Source organism: Juglans regia, chromosome 2 (assembly GCF_001411555.2).
Source record: "Juglans regia cultivar Chandler chromosome 2, Walnut 2.0, whole genome shotgun sequence".
NCBI lineage: Eukaryota > Viridiplantae > Streptophyta > Magnoliopsida > Fagales > Juglandaceae > Juglans > Juglans regia.
Window position 1 is genome coordinate 30,091,035 of NC_049902.1, and position 23,625 is coordinate 30,114,659.

At 34.8% G+C, this 23,625-nt stretch overlaps 2 protein-coding genes and 1 non-coding gene across 4 annotated transcripts; 2 read left to right on the top strand and 1 right to left on the bottom strand.

The window, feature by feature from the left end:
- The first annotated feature begins 2,311 nt into the window (after nt 1-2,311).
- On the top strand, nt 2,312-8,964 carry LOC108982829. Of its 2 annotated transcripts, none has more exons than XM_018954285.2 (3): nt 2,312-2,502; nt 4,481-4,552; nt 5,987-8,964. In XM_018954285.2, the coding sequence occupies exon 3, from the start codon at nt 6,259-6,261 to the stop codon at nt 8,311-8,313; it is 2,055 nt and encodes a 684-aa protein (XP_018809830.1). In that variant the 5' UTR covers nt 2,312-2,502; nt 4,481-4,552; nt 5,987-6,258; the 3' UTR covers nt 8,314-8,964. The 2 variants fall into 2 exon arrangements, with proteins under 2 accessions (XP_018809830.1, XP_018809832.1); XM_018954287.2 differs by having other exon boundaries at nt 2,313-2,502; nt 4,489-4,552.
- A 1,355-nt stretch (nt 8,965-10,319) lies between these two features.
- On the bottom strand, nt 10,320-15,150 carry LOC108982823 (aluminum-activated malate transporter 9-like). Its single transcript, XM_018954281.2, has 6 exons — nt 14,596-15,150; nt 14,241-14,381; nt 13,858-14,127; nt 13,574-13,713; nt 13,231-13,377; nt 10,320-11,127 (listed from the first exon to the last, which is right to left on the bottom strand). The coding sequence occupies exons 1-6, from the start codon at nt 14,888-14,890 to the stop codon at nt 10,492-10,494; spliced, it is 1,629 nt and encodes a 542-aa protein (XP_018809826.1). The 5' UTR covers nt 14,891-15,150; the 3' UTR covers nt 10,320-10,491.
- A 4,158-nt stretch (nt 15,151-19,308) lies between these two features.
- On the top strand, nt 19,309-19,380 carry TRNAG-UCC. The gene has a single exon. It is a non-coding gene; the product is annotated as a tRNA-Gly (tRNA).
- The last annotated feature ends 4,245 nt before the right edge of the window (nt 19,381-23,625 follow it).

The following is a 23,625-nucleotide window of genomic DNA, read 5'->3' on the forward strand; positions in this document are numbered from 1 at the left end:
AATTTCTATGGTACCACAGTTTAAAAAATATGGTATAATGTTTTGAAGGTTTTAAATCGTTTTAGGCAATTATTTTATTCAAATAGATTGCAAGTATAACATTACAATTGGAAAGAGATCATGTATTAGCCAAAATTGGAAGCCAGTTGTGAGTAATTGAATTTGTCATTATTCTGGAACCACCTTGACTCTATCGACACGTGACGCGGGCTCATTGTTTTTATCATCAATATCTGTGTCTTTTCAAAGTAATCTTTTAAATTGGACTTAAATCATGAGAACATTAATTAATTCTTAGCCTTATAGAGATTGCAGTACGATGACATGGTTTTTGCCTCCAAACTTATCCACATTTTGTAATCTAATGGTCCTGCATGCCTACCTATGACATGTTTTTGCACGATGTTTGATATGTAGCGTTCACAAAATTATGCTCATATTTGACATTTATTATGTTTTGTAGTCAATACGAAAATCCTTCCATTCATTTGACACGTAGAATATGCTATTTGAGGAAATATTATTTAATTGTTTGAAAATATAATAACTCTTTATTTAATATTGTACGCATTTTACCTAACCCCACAACAAATGTTACGATAAAAATATTTTTATATAATCTATTTATAGTTAAAGTATTTTTTATTTTTATTACTTAACGTTTGTATTGCACTGTCTAAATTCATGCATGAAATAAAGAGAAATGATAAAACTAAAAAAAAAAATCTTAGATAGAGTAGAGAGTACCATGTTTAGAAGGAGTGAAACAATCTTGACACATGCAATTGATATAGAGCTATGAGTTTTGATACTTATCATGATCCACACACCATGTATACACACTACAAATATTTTTATTTATTTTGTTTATTTTTTTTAAACTAATTGAGTTCTTCTACTCATCATCGATACACTATATATTTAGGAAGAGAAAAAAAATTAAGAATTACGCGTGATGTGAGGATAAAAAATATAATTTTTCTAGAGCTATATATCGAGAGAGCCTTATGTTTGTTTGGATGAAAAAAATTGGATAATTTTTATTTTTGCATGAACAGTGAATAAACATAAAAGTTTTATAAATTTTTGCATATAGATCTCATCTTAGATGATGAGTTTATAATACTTTTATAATGTATTGAGATGTATTAAAAGCATAATTTTATTAAAATAATGGTCTTTTAACGAAGAGATTAAATATATCGAGAGAATGAATTTTATATTTTTGGAATGAAATTGAGAAAAAAATCTTTACGCAGTTGAGAAATGTCACATATTATTTATTTTGCTCCCATCTTTTAATGTGATATTAAATCATTCATATCATTATTTATGATTCAATCATTGGACGTGACCTAAAAGAATGGTGAGGAAACGGGATGCTTGATAAAATTCTTCAATATCCAAAGACGAGACTTATCTTCCGTAGTCCAAAAAGTATAAAGAAAATGCATAATTGGAGAGCATCTCTTAGAGAGTGAGGGAATCATTCCTCTTTAAGAATGGAACGTGAGAATTAAATGTGGGACATCAATAACCAATTTTCGATGGAGGGAGGGGATATAAAGTGCACCATTTGAAACAATAATAGAACCAAACATCATCCTCTACTAAATACAAATATTTTCTCCTCTTCATCATACACATCACATTAATAATATTATTATTAGAATTATTTTATTTTTAAATTAGTAAATAAAGAATATCATTTAAATAATAACATTTGATTTATAAAATTTAAAATTTATTTTTTAAATTAATTTATGTTACATAAATCGTGCATAATATAAACATCTTAAAATAACAATACTTCGCCAAATAAAAGAGTACAATCTTTACCATATTGTTTTTGGTAATGATACACTTATATATTTTTTTATTGTTGTTTTACTATTCAGTTAATTTTTATTTTGTTTATTAAATTTAGATTAAAAATCTCATAACATGACTTTTGTAAAGAAGATCAATTTTTATAAAATTAAATTTATTTTTGATCAAATTAAATTTATTTTTAATTAGTTTACATCATTAAGTTAGTTGATTAAATTTATTTATTTTTAATTATACAAAAAGTCTTATTTTAAAATTTTTAATCTAACTTTAAATAGTAAAATAATAGTTGAATAATAATAAAATAATACTAAGGAGTTGTAATCATTACTTATATTTATTTCCTTAGACTTTGTCGTGTTTTTCCAAATTCTTGTTTTTTATTTTTTGGGTTTTAACTTTAAAGTCTTTAAAAAATGCCTAAACATGACGCAGGGAGACAGTGGTTAGTGGTTTCTATATAATTTCCGTAAAACCACGGTTTTCTTCGCATTTTCATAAACACGCGTATCGTTGCTCTCGCAGTCCGTCGTTTCCACACACTCTCTGTCTCTCTTCGTCTCGTCTTCCCCCGCCGCCACCCCCCCCTCTCTGGTGCCGGTGACTTCATGCCCTAGGACTCTCCTATTGATCGCCGTCACGCACCAATCGTTGATCGAATGTAATTTGAAGGTAATATATCTTTTGCCCGTTACACCCTCCCCAAATCTCAGCCCGTACGCTCTCCGATTTTGTTTTCCCAATCTCTCCCTCTCTCTCTGAAGCGTCCTTTGATGTCAGATTTAGTTTCCCGTTCTGGTTCTGTTTGGTTTGCTGAGAAAGCGCTATGCTTTATTGTTGTTATTTTTTTTTTCTTGGTTGAGCTGAAACAGCTAAACACAGAGTCATGAATTCTGATTTCACTATTTCCTGCGTTTACTCGGCAACCGGTCGGAACTTAGCTTGCGGGTTTTTCTTTTTTTTTTTTCCTATTTTATTTCGAAATTCTGAGTTATAGAAGTTTGTTACACGTATGAGTTATATATTAAATAAACCAGCAAGAAAACCAAGTTTTTCTTCCTTTCTTTTAATCTTACCTAAACCGATTCGAGGATTATTTTGTACATGGGTTTGCTTGATTTCTTGTTTGAATCTTTTAGGGATTGAGCTTTTTTTTTTTTTTTTTTTTGTGAGAAAAAAATCTTCCGACTGGATTTTATTTTTCATTAGAAAGCACCCTCTGGGAGTGCCCTGCTTTGGTGTGGTTCCATGACATAAAAAAGATTGTAGTTTGTTTTTAGGTGATTTCACTTGTTTTGCATTTCTTTGTTGATTTTTTGGGTATGTGCTTTGTGGTTTAATTGCTCTCGTACATAAATTGTATACGTTTCCCTCTTTTATTGCTTTATATATCATTACAACCTTTCGGATTTTGCCTTTTGGACTTATATGATCATGTTAGTTTAGAAAATGTTTTAATTTAATTTACCTTTTATTTGGTCACCGAGAATACTGAGATGGAAAAAATGGAGTATGTCTCAACTCGATTTAGTTTCTGGGTAATTACCAACTCATCCTACTGAGCCTAGTGGTTGTATCAGGATGTTAATAATTATATTTGTATGATCTAAAAATGCTTTGTTGGTGTGTGCTAGATTGGGGGGGGGGGCGACCAGATAGATCGAGTATATAACAAAAAAAGTAATGGTCACTATACGAGGCTTGTGTTTGGACTCGTTGTAATGGCATCATTCTGTGCAAAAACTGAGTTCAATCATTTGTTTTAGGCTGCGTTTGGATGATGAACTGAGTTGAGTTGAGTTGAGTTGAAAGTTGAAAGTTGAATAAAATATTGTTTGAATATTATTTTTATTTTGGGATTTGAAAAAGTTGAATTGTTTATTATAGTTTGTGTTGGAATTTGTGAAAGTTATAATGATTAGATAAGATGAGTTGAGATGAATTTGGGTAGTCATATATGAGAGTAAGTGTAGAGCTATAAGAATTTATCCTTTATTTGTGTGTGTTTTTTTTTTTGAAGAAAATCTTTATTATCATTTTTATCATTATCCTCTTAACATCTCTTGATGTGACATCAAATGATTGGCCGGCGAGGGAATATAGCAAATAGTTTCCAATCAATTTATACCACATCATGAGATGGTGGGAGGATGATGGTAAAATGGACGGTGAGTAGCATACACTTTTTTTAATCCCTACGCTAACCTTAAATGATGGCAGGAAAATGGAGACTTGGAATTTCTTGCTTCTTCAATTTACCTTCAGTTATTTGAGTTCCTCAGTTTACAAATTGGTCAACTTGATCCTGTCTCATCTAATGTTTTTTCTAAATTTGGTTATGCAGTTTAGGCACTACGGAACAGAAATTTTTTACCTTTTCGTCAGGCTCAGTTTTCCATTTTTCAAGTTTTCATGACATGTCATATCTGAGTTGTCATACCGACACAAAATCAATATTTGCTTTTGTAATAATTATCTTTCCATTTTCGCTGGTTGTAATCATATTTCTTGTTTACCTATCAAAAAAAAAAAAAAAAATCATATTTCTTGTCTGTTGGATGTCTTTGCAAATATCATACACCTTTTCATTTTGTAATTATCTATATCATTGGGTTTTCCCATTCTGATTATCTGATTTGTTCCCTCTTAGGTATTCAGGGTCAAAGGCGCTTTTGCTGCCGGCTATAATCAGTTCTTGCTTTTTCCTGGCGTAATAAAAGAGGTTTGCTCCACTTTATTTCTTCTGAAATCAAATTTCTCATTCACGAACTTGTACTCTTAGGTACTATTTTGAGCTGAACATAGTCTATACTGTTAAAGATAGCTAAAAATTGAATTTTTTTTAAAAAGAAATGGTGAACAAAACATGGCCAATAATGTTTTAATTGTCTATTTTCTTACTAATAAAATTGTCTATTTTCTTAAATTTCTTGCAAAGCTCATTTCTGGACTTTAACTTATGAAAGTAGTTTTGTTTGTTTATAACTTGTCAAAAAAAAGAAAGTGCTTTTGTTTATTGTCTTGATTTCCAAAGGAAAAATACAATCAGATAAAAAAATATTTTGTATGTCTGTTAGATTCTTAGACCAACCACTTCAGTTGCCCTGCCTATGACATTCTGACACCTTTAAGTCATCTATGGGTGTAACAGTCTACTTTAGGAACTGGATATCTAGGACTATTCTTCCTGGGCCGGTTTTTGGCCCGGCCCGGAACCGGTACCAGGTTTTAAACCCGGAACCCGGGTTTTTATTTATTTTTTGAATGTTTTGATTCATGGGTTTTCTTTGTATCCCATATTTCACAAATTATATATGTGAAATTAAGTCAGTGCACCATATCAGTTCCAATATATATATATTTTTTTGATAAGTAATATATATATATATATATATTAATAACAATTGAGTTTATCATGTGTAACTTCCACTTGATAGTTATAAATTTTTTTATTCACGTGCCCACACAATCTTGTCGGTTATGGTATTTTTTTAGAGTATATAATTATAAACAACCAAACAAATTAAACAAAATTTAAAGATGGGCAGATCAGTTTTCCTCGGAAGCTGCTTTGATGGTGGACAAAGTTAATTTATTGGTTTTCATGAGTTTGCACCATTTTATATATATACTAATTATTCTGCAATTAAATTATTAAATATATATACCTCTATTGTTTATAAATAATAATTAATCGATGATGTCTACAACTTATACATACGTAATAAGATTTGATCTTAGCTGCATCAATCTGATCTACGTTGCTTGCCAAAGCATTGTGATGGGTCAGTCCCTTCTTGTACAATATTATGATTGTAACAGGGAAAAAAAAACCCGGTTACCCGGAATCCAGGATTCATCCGGGTTCTGGCCCGGGTTTGAAACCTGGATGAACAGTCCTTATATCTGCAAAACGTGGAAGAAAACAATTTTTTTAAATAAATTTTTGATCTTTTCATTGCCTCTTAGGATTGATTTTCCATCATTTATTGTATATTTACCTAAAGTAAGATGGAATTCACACATGAAATTTTACGCTATTGAGAATTTTAGCATGAGTGAAGCTGTCCTAATTTGGTGAATGCCTGAGGAACCCATATTCTGTTGTGATTATTCTCTACAATTTCTTAATCTAATGACATGATCTCTGGAACAGGATGACTGACTGCCATCATGTTCTAGTGAAGAAATCAAGTCAAAGCAAATTCATCTTCAATTGTTCCAACTGATCAGTTGAGGCTTGCGTTAAACTTCTGCTTTAGGAAATGGATCGGTGTGACACATCAGGATTTGTTAGTGGGGGAGTGATGGAATCTTTTAGTGACCTCTAACCCTAATTTTAAAGCTAGTTTCTTCACCCGGAAGTCAGGCAGACTGTTCTTTTACAATTGAGATTTGGTTTGGTCGCATCGTAATAACTTTTATTTCATGGACATGAGGTTCCGGAACTTGGGGTTTAATGCAAATTATTCTTCTAATACATTCAAGATTTTGGGAAATTCGGTGCAAGTTGGTGGAGCTGGAGCTGAATATGGCACAGATACTGTTTTACGGCTTGATTTCCCTGGGTCTTCCGTCCCTTACATGCCCACCTCAAAGGGGATCAAAAGGAAATGGGGTTTGATCAATCGGACTATGGGGCCACAGGTTGGCTCTTCACTGTCTCTTGGGCTTGGCCGTTCACCGAGTTCTTCAGACAGCAAGGGCAGTTCAGCAACTGCTTGTACGACAATGTCTTCAGCCAAAGAGACAGATGAGGAGTCCTCAATGGATCTTGAATTGGACTTCTCGCTCCATCTTGGTGGTGAGAAAATACCCAACTCGAAAGAAACCACTTGTTCAAATTTGAAAACTCTGGAAATGCCACCCAAGGTTGACTTGGAGTTAAGTCTCTCCACTGTACCTACTGAATCCGAGATCACTAGTGTTCATCCAGGTTCAACTCCACTTCAATTGGGCATGGAGATGCCACAAAGTGTTGGTGGGAGCCAAAATGGCGATGAGGAATCAACATCATCTCGTTGGAAACTGGGGATTATTATTCCTCCTTTGCAAACTCCAGTGAAGACACGGCGTATTGTCGTTTTCAATCAAGTTCCCAAAAAAATTGATCAAACTCCTGTTGTTCCAGACCTCTCACCAAGTGTATTAACAGCACCGAAAAGCTCAGTCACCTGCACTTCCGGGATAACACAGCGGCAGCAACAGCCACAACATCGTAGCAGTAGTTCTAAGACATGCCAAATTGAGGGGTGTGTAAAGGGAGCCAGAGGTGCTTCTGGCCGTTGTATTTCTCATGGTGGCGGTCGGAGGTGCCAAAGAATTGATTGCGACAAGGGAGCTGAGGGTAGGACTGTGTACTGCAAGGCCCACGGGGGTGGTCGACGATGCGAATTCTTTGGTTGCACAAAGAGTGCTGAAGGGCGCACAGATTTCTGTATCGCCCATGGTGGTGGTCGAAGATGCAGTCAAGAGGGTTGCACTCGAGCTGCCAGAGGTAAATCAGGATTTTGTATCCGGCATGGTGGTGGCAAGAGATGTCAAAGTGAAAATTGCTCAAAGAGTGCAGAAGGCCTCTCAGGTCTTTGCATCTCACATGGAGGAGGCCGACGATGCCAAGCATTAGGATGCACAAAAGGTGCACAAGGGAGCACAATGTTTTGCAAGGCCCATGGTGGTGGAAAACGATGTACGGCACCAGGGTGCACCAAGGGTGCTGAGGGGAGCACGCCTTTTTGCAAAGGCCACGGTGGAGGGAAAAGGTGTGCTTTCCAAGGTGGATCATGTACAAAGAGTGTGCATGGAGGAACCAACTTCTGTGTGGCACATGGGGGTGGCAAGAGGTGTGCTGCGCCAGAGTGCACAAGGAGTGCAAGGGGAAGGACAGATTATTGTGTTCGTCATGGTGGGGGGAAGAGATGCAAGTTTGAAGGGTGTGGCAAAAGTGCACAAGGAAGCACTGATTTTTGTAAGGCACATGGTGGAGGAAAGAGGTGTTCGTGGGGCCATCCTGGATCTGAATATCTCAGCCAATCTAGTGGCCCTTGTATCTCCTTTGCAAAGGGGAAGACAGGTCTCTGTACTCTCCATAGTGGCCTGGTCCAGGATAAGAGGGTTCATGGAGGTGTTACCCTGGGACCCATGATTCTGGATCCTAAACTTATCCAGCCAGGGAAAGAGGTCATCACTGGGGACATGAATGTTGATGCTTGGAAGATAGGGACTGGCACAGGAACTTTGGCTGGCAGAACTAAATCTGATTTGAACCAATATGGAGTCCCAACTGCCCAAATCTCAGTTGGGGAAGGGGAAGGGAACCTCTCGTCAATGCCAGTATATCTTCCAGAAGGTAGGGTGCATGGGGGAAGTCTATTAGCATTACTGGCATCCGGTTCTGGTCTTGGCTCAAGAAGTGGTAAAGGTGTAGTCGTTACTTCATCCGAGCCAATGGAATCTTACATTATGCCTCATGGTTGGATGTAAGGCTATTTCTCTCCATCGTTCTTGATATGGTCTCGGCAGTTGACAGAATTTCTCAGCATGTTTGTGTCCTTTGGTTAGTTTGTTCAGTGGCTTGATAATCAGTAGTAGTTCTCATTCAGTGGTACAAATGGAGAGAACCCCTAAATGCATTGTCGCCCTTCTTTAACGGTTGGGGAAGTTAAGTTAGGATATAGTTGGCATTTGGAGTCGGGTCTTTCGCGTTCTTTCCTGTAAATACTAATATTTGTATCTGTTCGGGTAGGTTATTGTGAAGGAAAATTCTATACACCATATTACAATCTCATTTTTATCTAACTAAGTAAGATGTGACACGTTTATCACCATTAAATGATCATTTATTGCATGTTTTTTTATCATTTAATGGTGATGAATGTGTCACATATTATTTAGTATGATCAAAATAAAATGATAGTATGATGTATAATATTACTCTATTGTGAATACACGTTACGTTACTAGTAAACCTGAAAGTTTGGTCAGACATTGTGGTTGTAATAAAGTCTTTTGTTGGGGTCTTATTTCCTGTTGGAACTAATTAGTTGTCAGGAGCTGCTGCTTTAATCCAACCACAATTTGTGGACGTCTGAAAATTGGCTCTAGCTGGTACTAGCTATCCTCGTATTATTAAAATGGTTGTCTTTTGTCTATTTTAATGAAGCCCCTTTTGTCCATACATTTGAATGATGCTTTCGTTTTCATTCTCGCTATTGAGTTTTGCAATCGAATTCAAACTGTATGATATTTTCTGGTGGGGAAAGAGAACATATATGTTTAAAACATTAAGGATTGTGCTTGATCTTAAACTCCTATTTGCTTCAAAATCACTTGACTTTTCTTTTGTCCCCGAAGAATTCAAGTGATGGTGGTTGGCTCTAAGGTGTAGCCAAGGGGCATTTGAAGAACGGGTTCTCCGGCTTTTATTGCTGTGCGAGGTCTATCATTTTGGCAGAGTAGCCTTCCGTATGTCAAGTACTGATCAACAGCTGGAAGACTTCAATGGTTCGCATTGTTTCTTACATTTCGGCTTTTGCACAGACTATTGCTCTCTTGACCTCACGTATATGAGTAAAGGGTTGGCCCATGATGTTGTGTTTGCCATATCGTTTGGGGGCCAGAGCCCACACCCATACATCACATTACCTAGCTACTTTCCGAAGGATTAAAAACAGATGATGTTCAGCCACTCTGGGTTGCCGTACGTAGCTGGATCCAAATTTGCTTATCAACCATGCACTTAGCTATGTTTACAATTCAAATTTACCTCAACTCATCTTAAATTAATCATTGATAGGATTCATTACTTTTTCAATTTCTCATAAAAAATTTAAAACTCATTTAAACTTACTTCATACATTAAATACATATCTCAATCTATTTACCTTCAAACATATCTCAATATAACTCACAAAATCTCATCTACCTTCTGAATTCAGCAAACTCTAGTCTTTAGGTATATAGGGTCACTATCATCTTTTTCTTCCAGACCCAATCATTTCTGGTCGATCTAGTCTGCGATCCCACTTCAATTTTCGAACCTTGATAGTCCTGTAGGGCTTCAGGACGCTGCCTAGAATAGATGGATTAATATCTTTTGATCTTTTTGTAGCAATTACTGTGCTTATAAGGTTGTGATTTGAAAAAAATACATGCACTTCATAATGCTACTAGAGTACATTTGTCCCAAATAATGGAAGGTTTTCTTAATTCGCTTCAAACCCATGCAAAAATTTAAATGGGTATCCCTTGCCAAGGTGTTGGAAATCACTACCCCACCTCTTTTAAAAATGGGTCCTTAGAATCATAACATATTAACAAGCTATATCATTAGGGTACGATTCTTCCATTGAACCATGTTTCTCATATATACATTCATATTATATACCGTGTCGTTTAAATGATGTCATGTTTCATTACTTTAGCTAAATGCTGTATCTGCGCTGATACCTCGTGCTTGGATATATCTTCTTGAAGGAATAGATCAGTACTATTTCTTTTTTAAAATTAGAAATTTATTTACCTCTGAAGAAAACATTTCCTAGAGCCCCTCTTATCCCTCTTATATGGGGATTTTCTGTTCTTTTCCCATGTTCTTAGTCGTTTCATTATTAACATGATATCAAAACCTCATGTAAATGTAGACGGCCTCTTTCCAACTAGCTAGAATCCTTCATGCTTGAACTTTGCCTTATTAGAAAGTTCATCAACTGCTTCAACCAAGTGATCGAGTCTAGCCACAAACTCAATAAGCAAGGAAGTAAAGGTGGCCAGTGACAATGCAGCAGTGCTCTCCAATGCATTCATCCTAGGCAAAATGTCTGAACCTAGACCTCCCTCTTCTTCAAAAACGGCTACCTCTCTAGGTGGCCAAGAATGCATCCTTCTGGATTGCTTCCTCATTGTCTCATGATAAGACTCGGTGCGTGCCAGTATTGAAAGAGTCCCCGAGGGTGGTGGGTTCGCAGTTTTTTCGAGGCTGTTGTTCTCAAGATCGGTCAATTGGCTTGAGAGGTCGTAGGGGGTGTTGGATGACAAGGAAATAGAGAGCTTTGGTAATGGCTTGGAATAATTGTCTGAGGGGTCAGTACTATTAATGGATGTCAGAAGATAAGAGTACTGCATGTCTATGGCTCGTTGGAGTCTCTCGGTTGAGCTGTGAACCCTCTTTAGTAAAGAGCTTTTCAGGCGTCGCTTCATGTTATTGACATCTTTGCCCAAAACCCTCAACAGTTCTGCAGCCTGGTTTGCTGCTTCTTGAATTTCTGACTGGAATGTGATTCGGAGGTTGTAGGGTGCCTACAAATTCATTCAGAATGTGGAAGTCTGTTAAACTTTTTTTATTATTCAAGATATATAAATCCAATTCATGAAAGCTCAGTAAAAGTTTTTAGCTTTACTAATAGAGACTTTCTTCAACATTTCTGGTGATCAGTTCTCCTCATGAGTTCACCTAAAAATCCATCATTACATGATTAGGTTTACTTATATTATATACGAATTTTAGTGAACCTTTTCTTCCTAAACTCTGACAACTTTAGCTAAGACTGGCTGCACTGTAATGCATCGACAAAAGGATGGTCAATGAGTACCTCAGAGACAGACATGCTGTTTTCTTTTTCCATTCATTTAATGGCCAAAATGCAGATATTCATATGTAAAAAAGGAGCACACATTGGCGCCATGGACAATATAATATATATATATATATATATATATATATTATATGATGGCTTTGACTATACCCCAGTGAGTTTCTTCGAGCCATGCAGTACGGTTCGATCTTACTCGAAAAACTTGTTGCTACTATACCCTGCCCACCCCAAATTTTGAAACCCCGCCCCCCCAAAAAATCTGCAATTCACCTAGTTTTTTTTTTTTAAAACTCTTCTTTCTCCCTAAAAAAAATTTAAAATAACCCCTTAAAATCGCCAAATATATATACACACACACATATATACATATATAACCAATATTTTTTAAAAAATTAATTTTTCTAAGAGCCAAATAATATCTTTGGAGAAATCATAATATATTTTTCTCCATCCTACCCTGAGTCTCCTTTAACCTTTTCCTTGTTTTCATCTTGGGCGCTTTCTCTTTTCATAATATTATGGGTTTTTTCTCCATCCTACCCTGATCTCATGATATATATATATAGGTTCAAAGAGGAATATCGAATATACTATTTTTTTCAATTGAAGAAAAAAAAAAAAACTACTATTCGTAATTTATTATATAGGATCTTCTACGTACTTTCATAGGTATTTGTCCTTGTACATCTAAGTCGATCATCATGAACATGCAAAAAATATTTAATTTATCTCTTTAATTAATTACGTTTACAATATGTTTTTTGTATTATATATATATATATATAAATATGCAACTTGATCATTCCATATATTAATATTTGTGATAGATGGGAGCTCTGCATGTATATATATATGATCATGCATGCTAATATTGTTAATGTGTATCCTCTCAGAAAGCCATGATCATTAATGTATGACGACTCTATTAATATTAGAGCTCGATCCATGCCGCTAGCTATCTGAATTTCTTTTTCTTCAATCAGAAAGAAACTAATTGCTTTAATTAAACCTATCTGTGAATATATACCTAAAATGAATAAAGAAATTGAATATTATATATCATGTCTTTAGCACCTACCTACCCAGACACGCGTACCATCTTCCCTTGTATGCACGCATGATGGACACGGCCGAATCGAGAACAAACACAACGTATAACACCAAACTGTTTAATTGATTCCGTGCATAACCTCATCATCTCCATTAATAATTAATTAATAAATATAGATAAAAGTTACTATTAAGAGCATCCATTTTACACACATGATGTGACATCATCTAGACCACACATCTCTCCAAGTAAGTATTGAAAACAATCTACTAGAAGCAGTCACGAAGTGAATGCAAAATATACACTGCTATAATGACTTCATTACTCATAATTAATTCCCTTTCAACTATTCACTTGCTCTGAAAACTTTCTATTCATACTTTCGAGTTTTATCTGCATATTATCGATACTTCGCACAGATTCCTTAGTTCCTATCTTTTATCATGTATACATGCACACTGCATGGCCTGGGACCGGTTCTGATTCTGTTGTATGCATGTGGTCTATTTGATATTCTTTAGAATTATTCTTACCAGTTGCGCATTCATATATAAGATGGTCAGTTGATGTCAATATACTAACTTTTTTGACATGACTTCTCAAATTTTTCTAAAATTAAATGATCAAATTGATCATCATGAATATGGTCAGTTGATGTAGTATTATTATGGGAGTAAAGCCCCTAATTGCATCATGCATAGTGTCATGCATAGTGTGTGTGTGTGTGTGTGTGAGAGAGAGAGAGAGAGGAAATACCTGAATTTCAGAGTGCAGCACACCGTGAAGTGCCATAACCTCGTAAGCACAATATCGTAAAACTGCTCCAACTTTAACGTACTCTGACCAAGGATAGAAGAAGTGTCGGAACCTCCCATGTGGTGGCTCCCATTTGGCGGAACTAGCCTTGTGATCGGAACATGCAATAATAATATTAACGATCAATAGTACTATATATAGTATATATATATTTTTATCAGAAAGAATATGATCGGAACATGCATGCAGCTACGACGTGCGCACGTAAAAATTAATTTGAAATTATAGATCAAGATATTATATCCTATCAAAAAAAAAAACAAGATCATATTATATAATATACCAAGGACTCTAGTTTTGAGGAGGAGTTCAAGATGCTTCGGCATTTCTTATAAGCAGGCTCGTCCGAAAACTCATCCATGACAGTCTTTGAGAATTCTGGATGCTCTAATCCTTCGTCTTCCAAATATTTCTTCACACATTCTATACATACAAGATCAGATAGATAACTTTTACATAGAGTACTCAAAATATTGACTAAATGACCGAATCAGTACCGCTAATTCCTAGCTATACATCAGTTTAGTCATTGTATTTTTTGAGAGTTCTAAAATTAGATTTACGTACCTTGAAGAGAGTCCGCCACTGCATTGAAACTGTTAACTAGCTCCTTGTGTAACTGCTCTCCAGCCCAAATTGGAAAAACAAGAACGTTGACCAGGACAGCCACAAACGCTCCAATGGCTATTGAGTACAGCCGATCCATGGCAGTCCTAATAGGGTTTCCCATCCGGTAACCAGAGACGATGATCAAGCAAAAGGTGAAAAGTATGACCCTGAACCCATATTCATATGGCACAAGTGATGGCCATAATTTCATGAACGATGTGACAGTCCCTGCATGCATGCGTGAAAGTTTTTTTTTTTAAAATTATTTTATAAAATATTTATCAAGAAATCAATTGATTAATTTTCATTAAATTTGAGAATTTAGAGATGATATATAATACCAATCAGAAAAATGCTAGTTCCAATTATGAAAGGCTCAGTAACCCGGCCGGTGCATAGAGCTAACTGAGCCACAGCGATGGCCAAGATTCCAGCAAGCAAGCTTCCAAGTGCTCGGTTGAATCCTCTATTAAATGTTGCACCTTATTAAGCAATTTACAACCATGCATTAATAAGTAACATTAATGGAAGATTAAATATTGGTTAGAATGACCGTTTATTATGTATCATTAATATATATAATATCTGAAATATAAATACACGATATAAACTATTTATAAGTTTTATTAATTATAAATAATTAACCCTAGCATATATGTTTTTTAATTACATGCATGGGCATGCATGTATACATACCGACTGTATATTCGAACATGATAGCAACGGTGAGGATGGACCAGATGATGTTGGTACCAAATGCTTCATAAGGTGCTTGGAGCAGTATAAGCAAAGACACAAGAAGAACAGATAGGCCCACTTTAAGTGAGAATAATACCCTGTTGACGTCTTCTTTGCAAAATTCCCATACATTCCAAAAAAAGGCTTTGCACGAGAAGCCAATTATCCCACCGGAGTTCTTGCAGACCTCCGGCAGTTTGGCTTTGGTCGCTGACTGGATATTGATCTCGATGCTACCTTTTTTGCCGTTCATTCTCTGATCGATGAAGTAAATATGAGCACGTACGTACGTACTGATATTTCAAACTCTTCTGAAGCCGGCCCTTTGCCTGATCTACCACGTCCCCGTATTGCTGAGGTTCTTGGCGCTCATTTTGGAGTACTAAATTAAGCAACTTCTACACAAAATATATAAGTAGACATAAAGCAAGGTAAGGTTTCAGCTGAGGCAGGCCGGAGCTAGACGAGTACGCGTTTAGCTGAAGAATAATGGCTGATTTGGTGCTGGGAATGGTGTGAGAATTAGGAGAAAGTGATTTAAAGAGACGAGGGTGGAACTCACTGGCTTCTTGTTGCAAGAAAAAGTTTGTCTAGTCAGCATATGATATATAAAGAAAGAATAATACGACAATAATAGAAGAGAAAATGGAGGTAATTACTCGGGATAGAAGATGCTTAGTCGACTCAATAATACTGGGGAAGAGAATTAGAATCCAAAATTGCATTATATTGGCCATGCAATTTTCAGCCACACGTACATGATTTTCTCTTTCAAGTGTCTTCACCGTGTGTATCCTAATGAAACTTATCTATATATGGAGAACTCTCTACACGGATGATCGATGCTAATTCGCATACAAAAGATCAAATACTAAAATTCGAACACAAAAGCTAGCTAGCTAGCTAGGGTGGCAAGAATAATATTGTACGTAAAAAGAGAAAAATCGATAATATATAATAGCTAGCCAGCTGACGACAATTAAGTAGTTAAACGACTAGCTAGCTAATTGCTATTTTAGAATTGAAGTGCTAACATTGTCATTCCGCTGCAATAATTCCAATTTTAGTGGGAGATCAATTCCAATCCTTAAAGACGTTTTTCAAACCTCCCCATGCAATATTAAAGCTGATCAACGTACGTGATGATCTACTACTTTCGCTTTGAATTATGTGCATGCATGCATGCTCTATTAATTCTATTCTGATGATCATCACCTCTACGACATCGATTTCAGAATATTATCATCATGTTCTCTCTTTCCTTGAGTACGGAAAGTTAATTCTATGGTATCCATATTGCTCCCTGTTTATATCTTCTCAAACTTATATTTTTTGAGATGAGATATATGATTATACGAGATTTTATAAAAATTGTATATATTAAAATGTACAAGTTTTGTATAGGTCTGGCCTTTATAAAAATATAGATCCCACTAAAAAAGAGTAGATTTTTTTATACATTTTTAAAAGAATTTTGCTACACAACTTCCATCACACTTCTCAGTACTCCACATTTTTTTAAATTTTAATATGTTTTAATTTTTTTTTGAGTTTATTTTTTTAAATTATTTCAAATTTTCTATTCATTATTTATATAATAAATATTTGATAAAAGAAAAAAAAAATAAAAAATAAAAATAATGTAGAGTATAGAGTACTAAGAGATTGTAAAGATTTATTCTTTTTAAAAGTGAGATCTATTTTTTTATAAAATGATTATTACGTAAGATTTATCTATTTAAAATTTATACAAATCATTATTCCACGTACTTATTTACCGCTGCACGTCGGCATGCATGATTCTTATATATGCAGTTTTATAATTCCTACCGCGCGCGTTAAAGTATATTTCGTTATTACAAGTATTTAGGTTAATCTACGTGTTTATCTGCAGACGAATATATATATAGATGCTGATCATTATGTTCCCACTTCAAAGAAAATAGCTAGATTGCTCATTTTTGTGTGTATATACACAAGATAATACTATTCTTCCCACTTAAATCTACCGCTCTACTCTACTATTTTTATTTTTTAATTCTTTTTTATTTAGTGATTAAGAAAGTATTTTTTAATAATATTATATTTTTTTATTTTTTTAAAAAAATATTTAAAAATATTAAAAAATACATATATAAATAAAATAAAATTCTACGACTAATTACGTACGGTAACCCCAGTGAATAGTGATAGCTGGGAGCAGGGACTGTAGCATGGTCCATATATATATATATAATATATATATATATATATATATATATATATGTATTACCTTCAATTATTGAGTGAACGCTAGCTCACAATTAGATGCGCTGGATAAAATTAACTTATAATGAAATAGCTCCTTTTGAGCGAACTTTCTTTTCATTAGAAGGTTAGCATAAATACCCTCTGGTAAAAAATAAAAAACCAAAAAAATATCAAACATCAACAAAATTTTAAGTTAGATTTTAAACAATACTCAGAAATGTAAAAAAAATCAAAATTTAAAATTTATTTTTAAAACGAAACAGTAAATTAATAAAAAACACAAATAACTTTTTTTCAAAAAAAAAAAAAACATTTTGAAAAATGTAATTAAGAAAAATATGAAAATTAATAAACTAAAAAAGTAATTTTTTATTTCTTTAAAGAAATCATTTTTATTTAATTTAATACAGATACTTTTCGAGAATTATATGGTAATTCTAAATTGAGTATACATATATAATTTGAACGGATCATGATGAGTTAGTATACTTTGCATATATTTTGGTCAGATTGGTATCTTTAATTTTTTTTTATCCCTAGCTAGCTACGGTCCTAGTGGTTCTAGTTTTAAGTTTAATTAATTAATTAAATAGATTCAAGCATTTTTCTACCATATATATATATATATTGTACGTAGGGGTGTAAACCGGTCGGTCCGGTCCAGTCCGGTGATGGACCGAACTGGACCGTATCGGTCCGGTCAGTCCATTCGGTCCGGTATTTTTTTTTTAAATCAATTAATAAAAAAAATTTATTTAAAATACTAAATTAAATTAAGTGACTTATTAATATGGATTAGATAACAAACTCAATAAAAAAATATTTTATATGGTCAATGATAATAAATTAAATGAAAATTACATTATTAATTTATATAATTACTATATAATTAACTAATTGATATTATATATTAGTTAATTCATAGAATATTAACAAGTGTTAATAACATATTTAAAATTTTATATTGTTAATAGTGTTAGATAAGATTAAGATATATATAAAATATTGTTAATTTATAGAATATTAACAAGTATTAATAACATATTTAAAATTTTATATTGTTAATTGTATAATTATTATATAAATAATATATATAATATAATATTTTTTTTATTTTTTATTCGGTCGGTCCGGTCCGGTCCGAGAAATCTCCACCCCGAGACCGGACCGAAGACTGAAACATTCTTATTTATTGGACCGAAACCGACCATGCATTTGGTCGGTCCGGACCGAACTGATCGGTTCGAACCGACCGGTTTACACCCCTAATTGTACGTATACATGATCAAGATCAGCATGCATGATGCAATCGAGAAATATACCAAAATAATTAATCACATCGGTTACAATATTTGAATAAAAGAATTTTTCATTTGGATTTGGCAATTTCAAACTAAATATGTACATTATCATGATTTTAACTTTCTTTTCTTTGAACGCGGTACGTACGTAAAGATCGACTTTATTTTCAAAAACTGATACAAATCTAAATTAATGTCATGAACATGATATATTATATATATGATCCAAACAGAGAATTTTAATTTAATTAAAGACCTAGCTAGCTACATGAACCAAGTCATTTTCTCCAAATGATCTATTAATTAACCATGATCTTATTAATTGCAACGTCATTTATAACAAAGAAAATACATATATAAGAACCGAATCTGGCACCTCATGAGATCACCAGCTTAATTTGGTCTGCAGGCATAATATTATTATTATTATTATTATTATTATTCTGTCCGCGTATACAGAATATGTTCTTACAACTAACTAACCTGTATATATACTGGCCAGCAATAAATCATATGTATATAATATAATGCATGCATTAATGCTTCATATACTTTTTTAACGTCTCATTCATATATAGCATCCATGCATATATGCTTGATTCCTTATCTCATATTCGATATATATATAATGTCTATCATCATGTCATGAGGCTGAATTAATTATTATTTATTTAGTCTGGCTATTGAAGATTGTACTGTTAATTAACGATCAATATAATATAAACGATATATCGAGATATTCACTCGTCTTGCGCGCATGAATGTAGCCACACCAAATTATAAAGTCCTAAACCCTAATTAATTGGAGATTTCATACTCGTTCATATTAACATTCTTAGAAAAACTGCATATAAACTGTCTTGGTTGATATTCATATGACAAGAAAGGAAGATTAATATTTTCTGGTTTTGGCTACGTACATATATAATTAAGTTAATTAACACACTACTTAATTTCATAAAGTCAGTACTAGTGTTTGATCATGAATATCACTCGATCGATCGCGGTGATCAAACTTTGCTGTTACGTTAGGATATAATTAATAAAATTTACTCCGTGACAAGCGTATTTGCACACAGTCATAATGATATTAAAGATTTCAAGTACCAGTTACCAGCCCGCGTTTGTAGTCCAACGGTTAGGATAATTGCCTTCCAAGCAATAGACCCGGGTTCGACTCCCGGCAAACGCATTTTAGATTTTGATTCTTACTATCCTTTTGGAAATGTCTACTTTAGAATTAAATTAATTAGTACGTTATATATTCTTGCAGCATGCCGTCTAGCTCTTTTTTTTTTTTTTAAAGGGAAATGTCATCATTTATCAAAAGAAACTTACATTCATAACCAGATACATACAAAGATATCTTCATATAAATCATTTGGAGCTCCACCGGTATACAATTGGATTGGTTTGGATTTCACTGCTGCTAATACTCTCAATAGACAAACGTCCAAGAAACGAACTCATTTTTTATTTTTACTATACAATAAAGAAAACAAGAACGAAAAATGATGGATTATAGTTTGAACTAACTCCGGTAGACTTTGACGGCACTTGAAAGCAACAAGTTTGTCTCTTTTTAGCCATAAAAGTTAGATCTAAAAAAGATATGGTGTGGCGATTTCGGTAATTCAACGCGTGTGGCAAGAAGAGCTACCTGAAGGGGTGGTGTGTGAGGTCCACACACAGTTGTGAGCGGCACGTGAGGACCACACACAATGATTTCTGAAAAATCGCCACTATTCTCCTAACGATTTGAGGCCTAGGAGTCTTCTTATGCTGCGCGTGTCTCTCAAAAGTTGCCGAAAAACTATATGTAACACCCCGCATTTTAATGTATTTTTACTGAAGGATTATTTTTATTTATTCAAAAATTTATTCTCTTATTTTAAAATTGTTGGATTTTTAGTGGGTTTATTTTATGATTTTTAATTTTGTGAAAATTATATTTTGAAGTACTTTCTTATTATTAATTATTGTTATACATTTAAAATATCTTTATTCTAAATTAATTACTGTGTGATTTAATTATTTTAATTTCACTTTACCATTATATTTAAATTATTTTATTTAACTTGTGGTTTTGAAATTGTTTCCGTTGGATCATTTTTGTGATCCAAAATATAAATATTAGACTTCATTTCTTTTCCTTCATTTTTCTTTCCTCTCTTTTTCTTTTCTCTTTCTTTTCTTTTTCCTTATTTCTCCATTCGGCCTCTCTTCCCGCGCGACCCAGCTCCCTCTCCCTCTCCCTCTCTCCGTCCGTTCCTTCTTCTCCACCCAGTGCCGCCGTGAGCGGACGGTGACCGTCACCGCCGAGCCCGTTAGCCTCTCCAGCCACCGACGACACTACCCCACCAATCTCAGCTCCATTCGCGCCGCCGTTAGCCACCACGAGCCTCTCTAAGCCGCGGCACTATTTCCGCCTCTGCGCCGCCGTCGCACCACCATTGGCCACCATCTTCTCACCACTTGATCATTGACCTCTTAGCAACCTATTGGACCCAACCCCACCTCCGATCTGTCACCGGTGAAGCATTTTCAACAATATTTCCATTTTGGGCTTTTTAGTCTTCTACCGCCGCCCACGCCGCCACCCACGGCCAACCTTCACCACCACTAGTTTCACCGACATCCCTAGGCCCTACCCTATCATTCTTGGGTCTTCGTTTGTCTCCGTTGAAAAGTGAGTATTTGAGACCCATGGCCATAGCGCATTTTGTCACTGTTCCGTAGCTGCATTGTCACTTCTTGCAGTTTCGTGATCCTTCGAAAATTGCTATATAGCACTATAAGTATTTCTCCAAAGAATTTTCGTGATTTAAATGTATTTATGTACTAACTCATTTCACTGTATTTGGTTGAACATGCCGGACTGAGTCCGAGGAGTACGGGGGTCAGATGGATTGGTGATTGGAGTTGTTTGTGTGATTGATTGGGTTGGTAACTGTTGGTTTGGATATTGTGTTGTTAATGTACATTGCATTTTGCACGCATGATCATATTTGTAAAGGAAACTGGGTTTTCGTGTATTGCATTCATGTTCATGTGTTTATGAAAATTAGATTTTCATGTGAAAGGATTTCTGGGTGCGTGTGTATCACGATCCCAAGCCGAGATGGGGCATTATCTCAGTGGAGCTCCTCTGCTTACTCGGGAGCGGAATATACTAAGTAACGTCCTCTGGATTGTCACTGGGCGACAATGGGATCGGACGAGATGGTCTCATGCCGACTCCGTGGTCCTTCTGCTAGCGGGGACTAGAGGATGTCTGGCCTTGAACGCGCTGGGCGCAGAACTGGGGGTCGCTACGAAGCCAAGACGTGCGGATGGTCCCTAGGGGAGACTATGATGCATATGGTAATAATAGATTAATGAACTATTTTCTGGAAAAATAGTGTGTTGGATTTCTGTGTAAATCATTTTCTGGGAAAATGTTTTACGGATATTTTGGGTCAAATGGAATTTTAGCGTGTGTTGGAAAATAATCATATTCGAAAAAAATGATGTTTTGAGGAACATGCATCTTTCATCATATGCATGCATGTTTGTTGCATTAATGCATTTTCATTACGTGGTTATTTGGGTTATACTTACCTACGATACCATTTTGTAGTAATGCAGATTTTGATGCAGATGAGGAGGATGAGGGCGAGCCTGAGGAGATGGCTCCGCCCGAGTGATCCGGGATCACTTGCTTGGTTATTTTATTTTATTGTATTGTATTTTAATTTTGAATGACTGTATAACTACTTTTTAAACCTTACTGCTGTTTAGATTGTATTTAAATTCTGGTACTTAGTTGACTAATCCGCTGCGTTATTTTGTACACTGTTGCATGTACACACACTTGGCACTTTCGTTGGGATGCGTGACCGTGTTGTCATCATCCCGGCGTCTCGATTCCTGTGTTTCTTTACATGGGAGTCGGGGGCGCCACACTATAGATCCGACATTTTCGGTATTGAGGAAAGAAAAATAAACTAAGAAATGAGGGAATGAGAAGAAGAATGAGGATGAGAAATGAGAAAAGAGGGAAGGAGGAGGAAGCAGATGCCTCCTCCTCCAAAGAAACTCAGATCTGGAAGCTTTTTTTTTTTTTTGAGTGAGAGAGAGGCTTCCAGAAGGGAAAGATCGCATGGCGTCTAGCTCTAGTTTCTAATATAAATTAATTGTATTAGACACGTGCATTATTATAAGTTAGGAAATTGCAATCTTTTTTTTTAATCAGTTTAAAAACTATATATTATATTAGCCTATTTAATATGCGTATTGTTTGTATCTTTCAATTAATTAATAAACTTTAGTACTCAACATTGAATCTATTCAATATTTTGGCTGAGATGAAGTTTTCGGTTAAAAAAAGCTTTTAAATCTACGGTTGAAATGCAATATTTTATTTTCTGTTGATCATGTCATTTTCACGAAACGGTGTGTTTCATTCTACCCTAGGTCACTCTCAGCTTTCTTCCCCACTCCCGCCACCTTTTCTTTCTTCTATATCACCCTTCTCCTTCTTCCCCATTAATTCCCCCCTCCCTCCTCGTTTCATTGTCGTCCACGCCATTCACTCCTCACTCTGCAAGCTAATTCAGCCTCCTCCTGGGATTTTCGTTGTCGCTTCGTCGTGTTTTTCGTCGTCTTCACTCTGCAAGCAATAACCATCGGTAGGTCTCTCTTTGTATTTTTGGTTTGATTTCTTTTAGTTGTTTCTATAGAATCGATCTGTTATTTATTTTTTGATTTTGTTGTTTTTGCTCGAGAAAGATGTGGAGTTATGAAAATGTTGATTATGTGAAAATTAGTTTTTTTTTTTTTTTAAATATCCATAATTATGACAATATGTTTGATGTTTTGATGAAATACTTTCAAAATTGTATTCCAGAAGTACATTTTGGGTCCATGGAGTTCCATAATCCATAATTATGCAGCTCATAGTCGAGCATGCCTCCACACATGCACGCATGTATTTGTTGGAACGTTATCATTTATGCTTGCTGTTTCCATCCACTACACTGCACTGCACTGCACACATGCTAAAAGAGCTCAGACTTCAGAAATCTCAGATGTTTTTGAGTATAATATGTAATACGTTTCACCTTTATTTGGAGTTGGAAGCTGTATTATGTAAACTTCCACGACTCTTGATATTTGCTTTGTTGGAAGCTTTTTAGTTTTTTTTTTTTTTTTTAAATACACCCGAGTTTGTAAATTTAATGGACCATAAATAGACGCAACACATCAATCTAATTTTTTTTTTTTTATAAGTAATCGATATATATAAATAGAGATAGGCAAAACCCAAGTACACAAGATGATATACAAGAGAAAAGATATATCTAGGTTGAAGTAAGAGAAACTAGAAAGTCATGAAAATTCAGGCCATTAAAGTCTAGAGCAATGGCCCATAAGCATAAAGTACGGAAAAATAGGG

Bases quoted from the DNA above. Each gene is read 5' to 3' on its own strand.
- LOC108982829 (XM_018954285.2), top strand. From the start codon at position 6,259: ATGGACATGAGGTTCCGGAACTTGGGGTTTAATGCAAATTATTCTTCT.
- LOC108982823 (XM_018954281.2), bottom strand. From the start codon at position 14,890: ATGAACGGCAAAAAAGGTAGCATCGAGATCAATATCCAGTCAGCGACC. The intron at 14,382-14,595 runs GTATGTATACAT...TTGCTTAATAAG, and splicing joins CATGTTCGAATATACAGTCG to GTGCAACATTTAATAGAGGA. The intron at 13,378-13,573 runs GTATATTATATA...TCCGATCACAAG, and splicing joins CCTCAAAACTAGAGTCCTTG to GCTAGTTCCGCCAAATGGGA.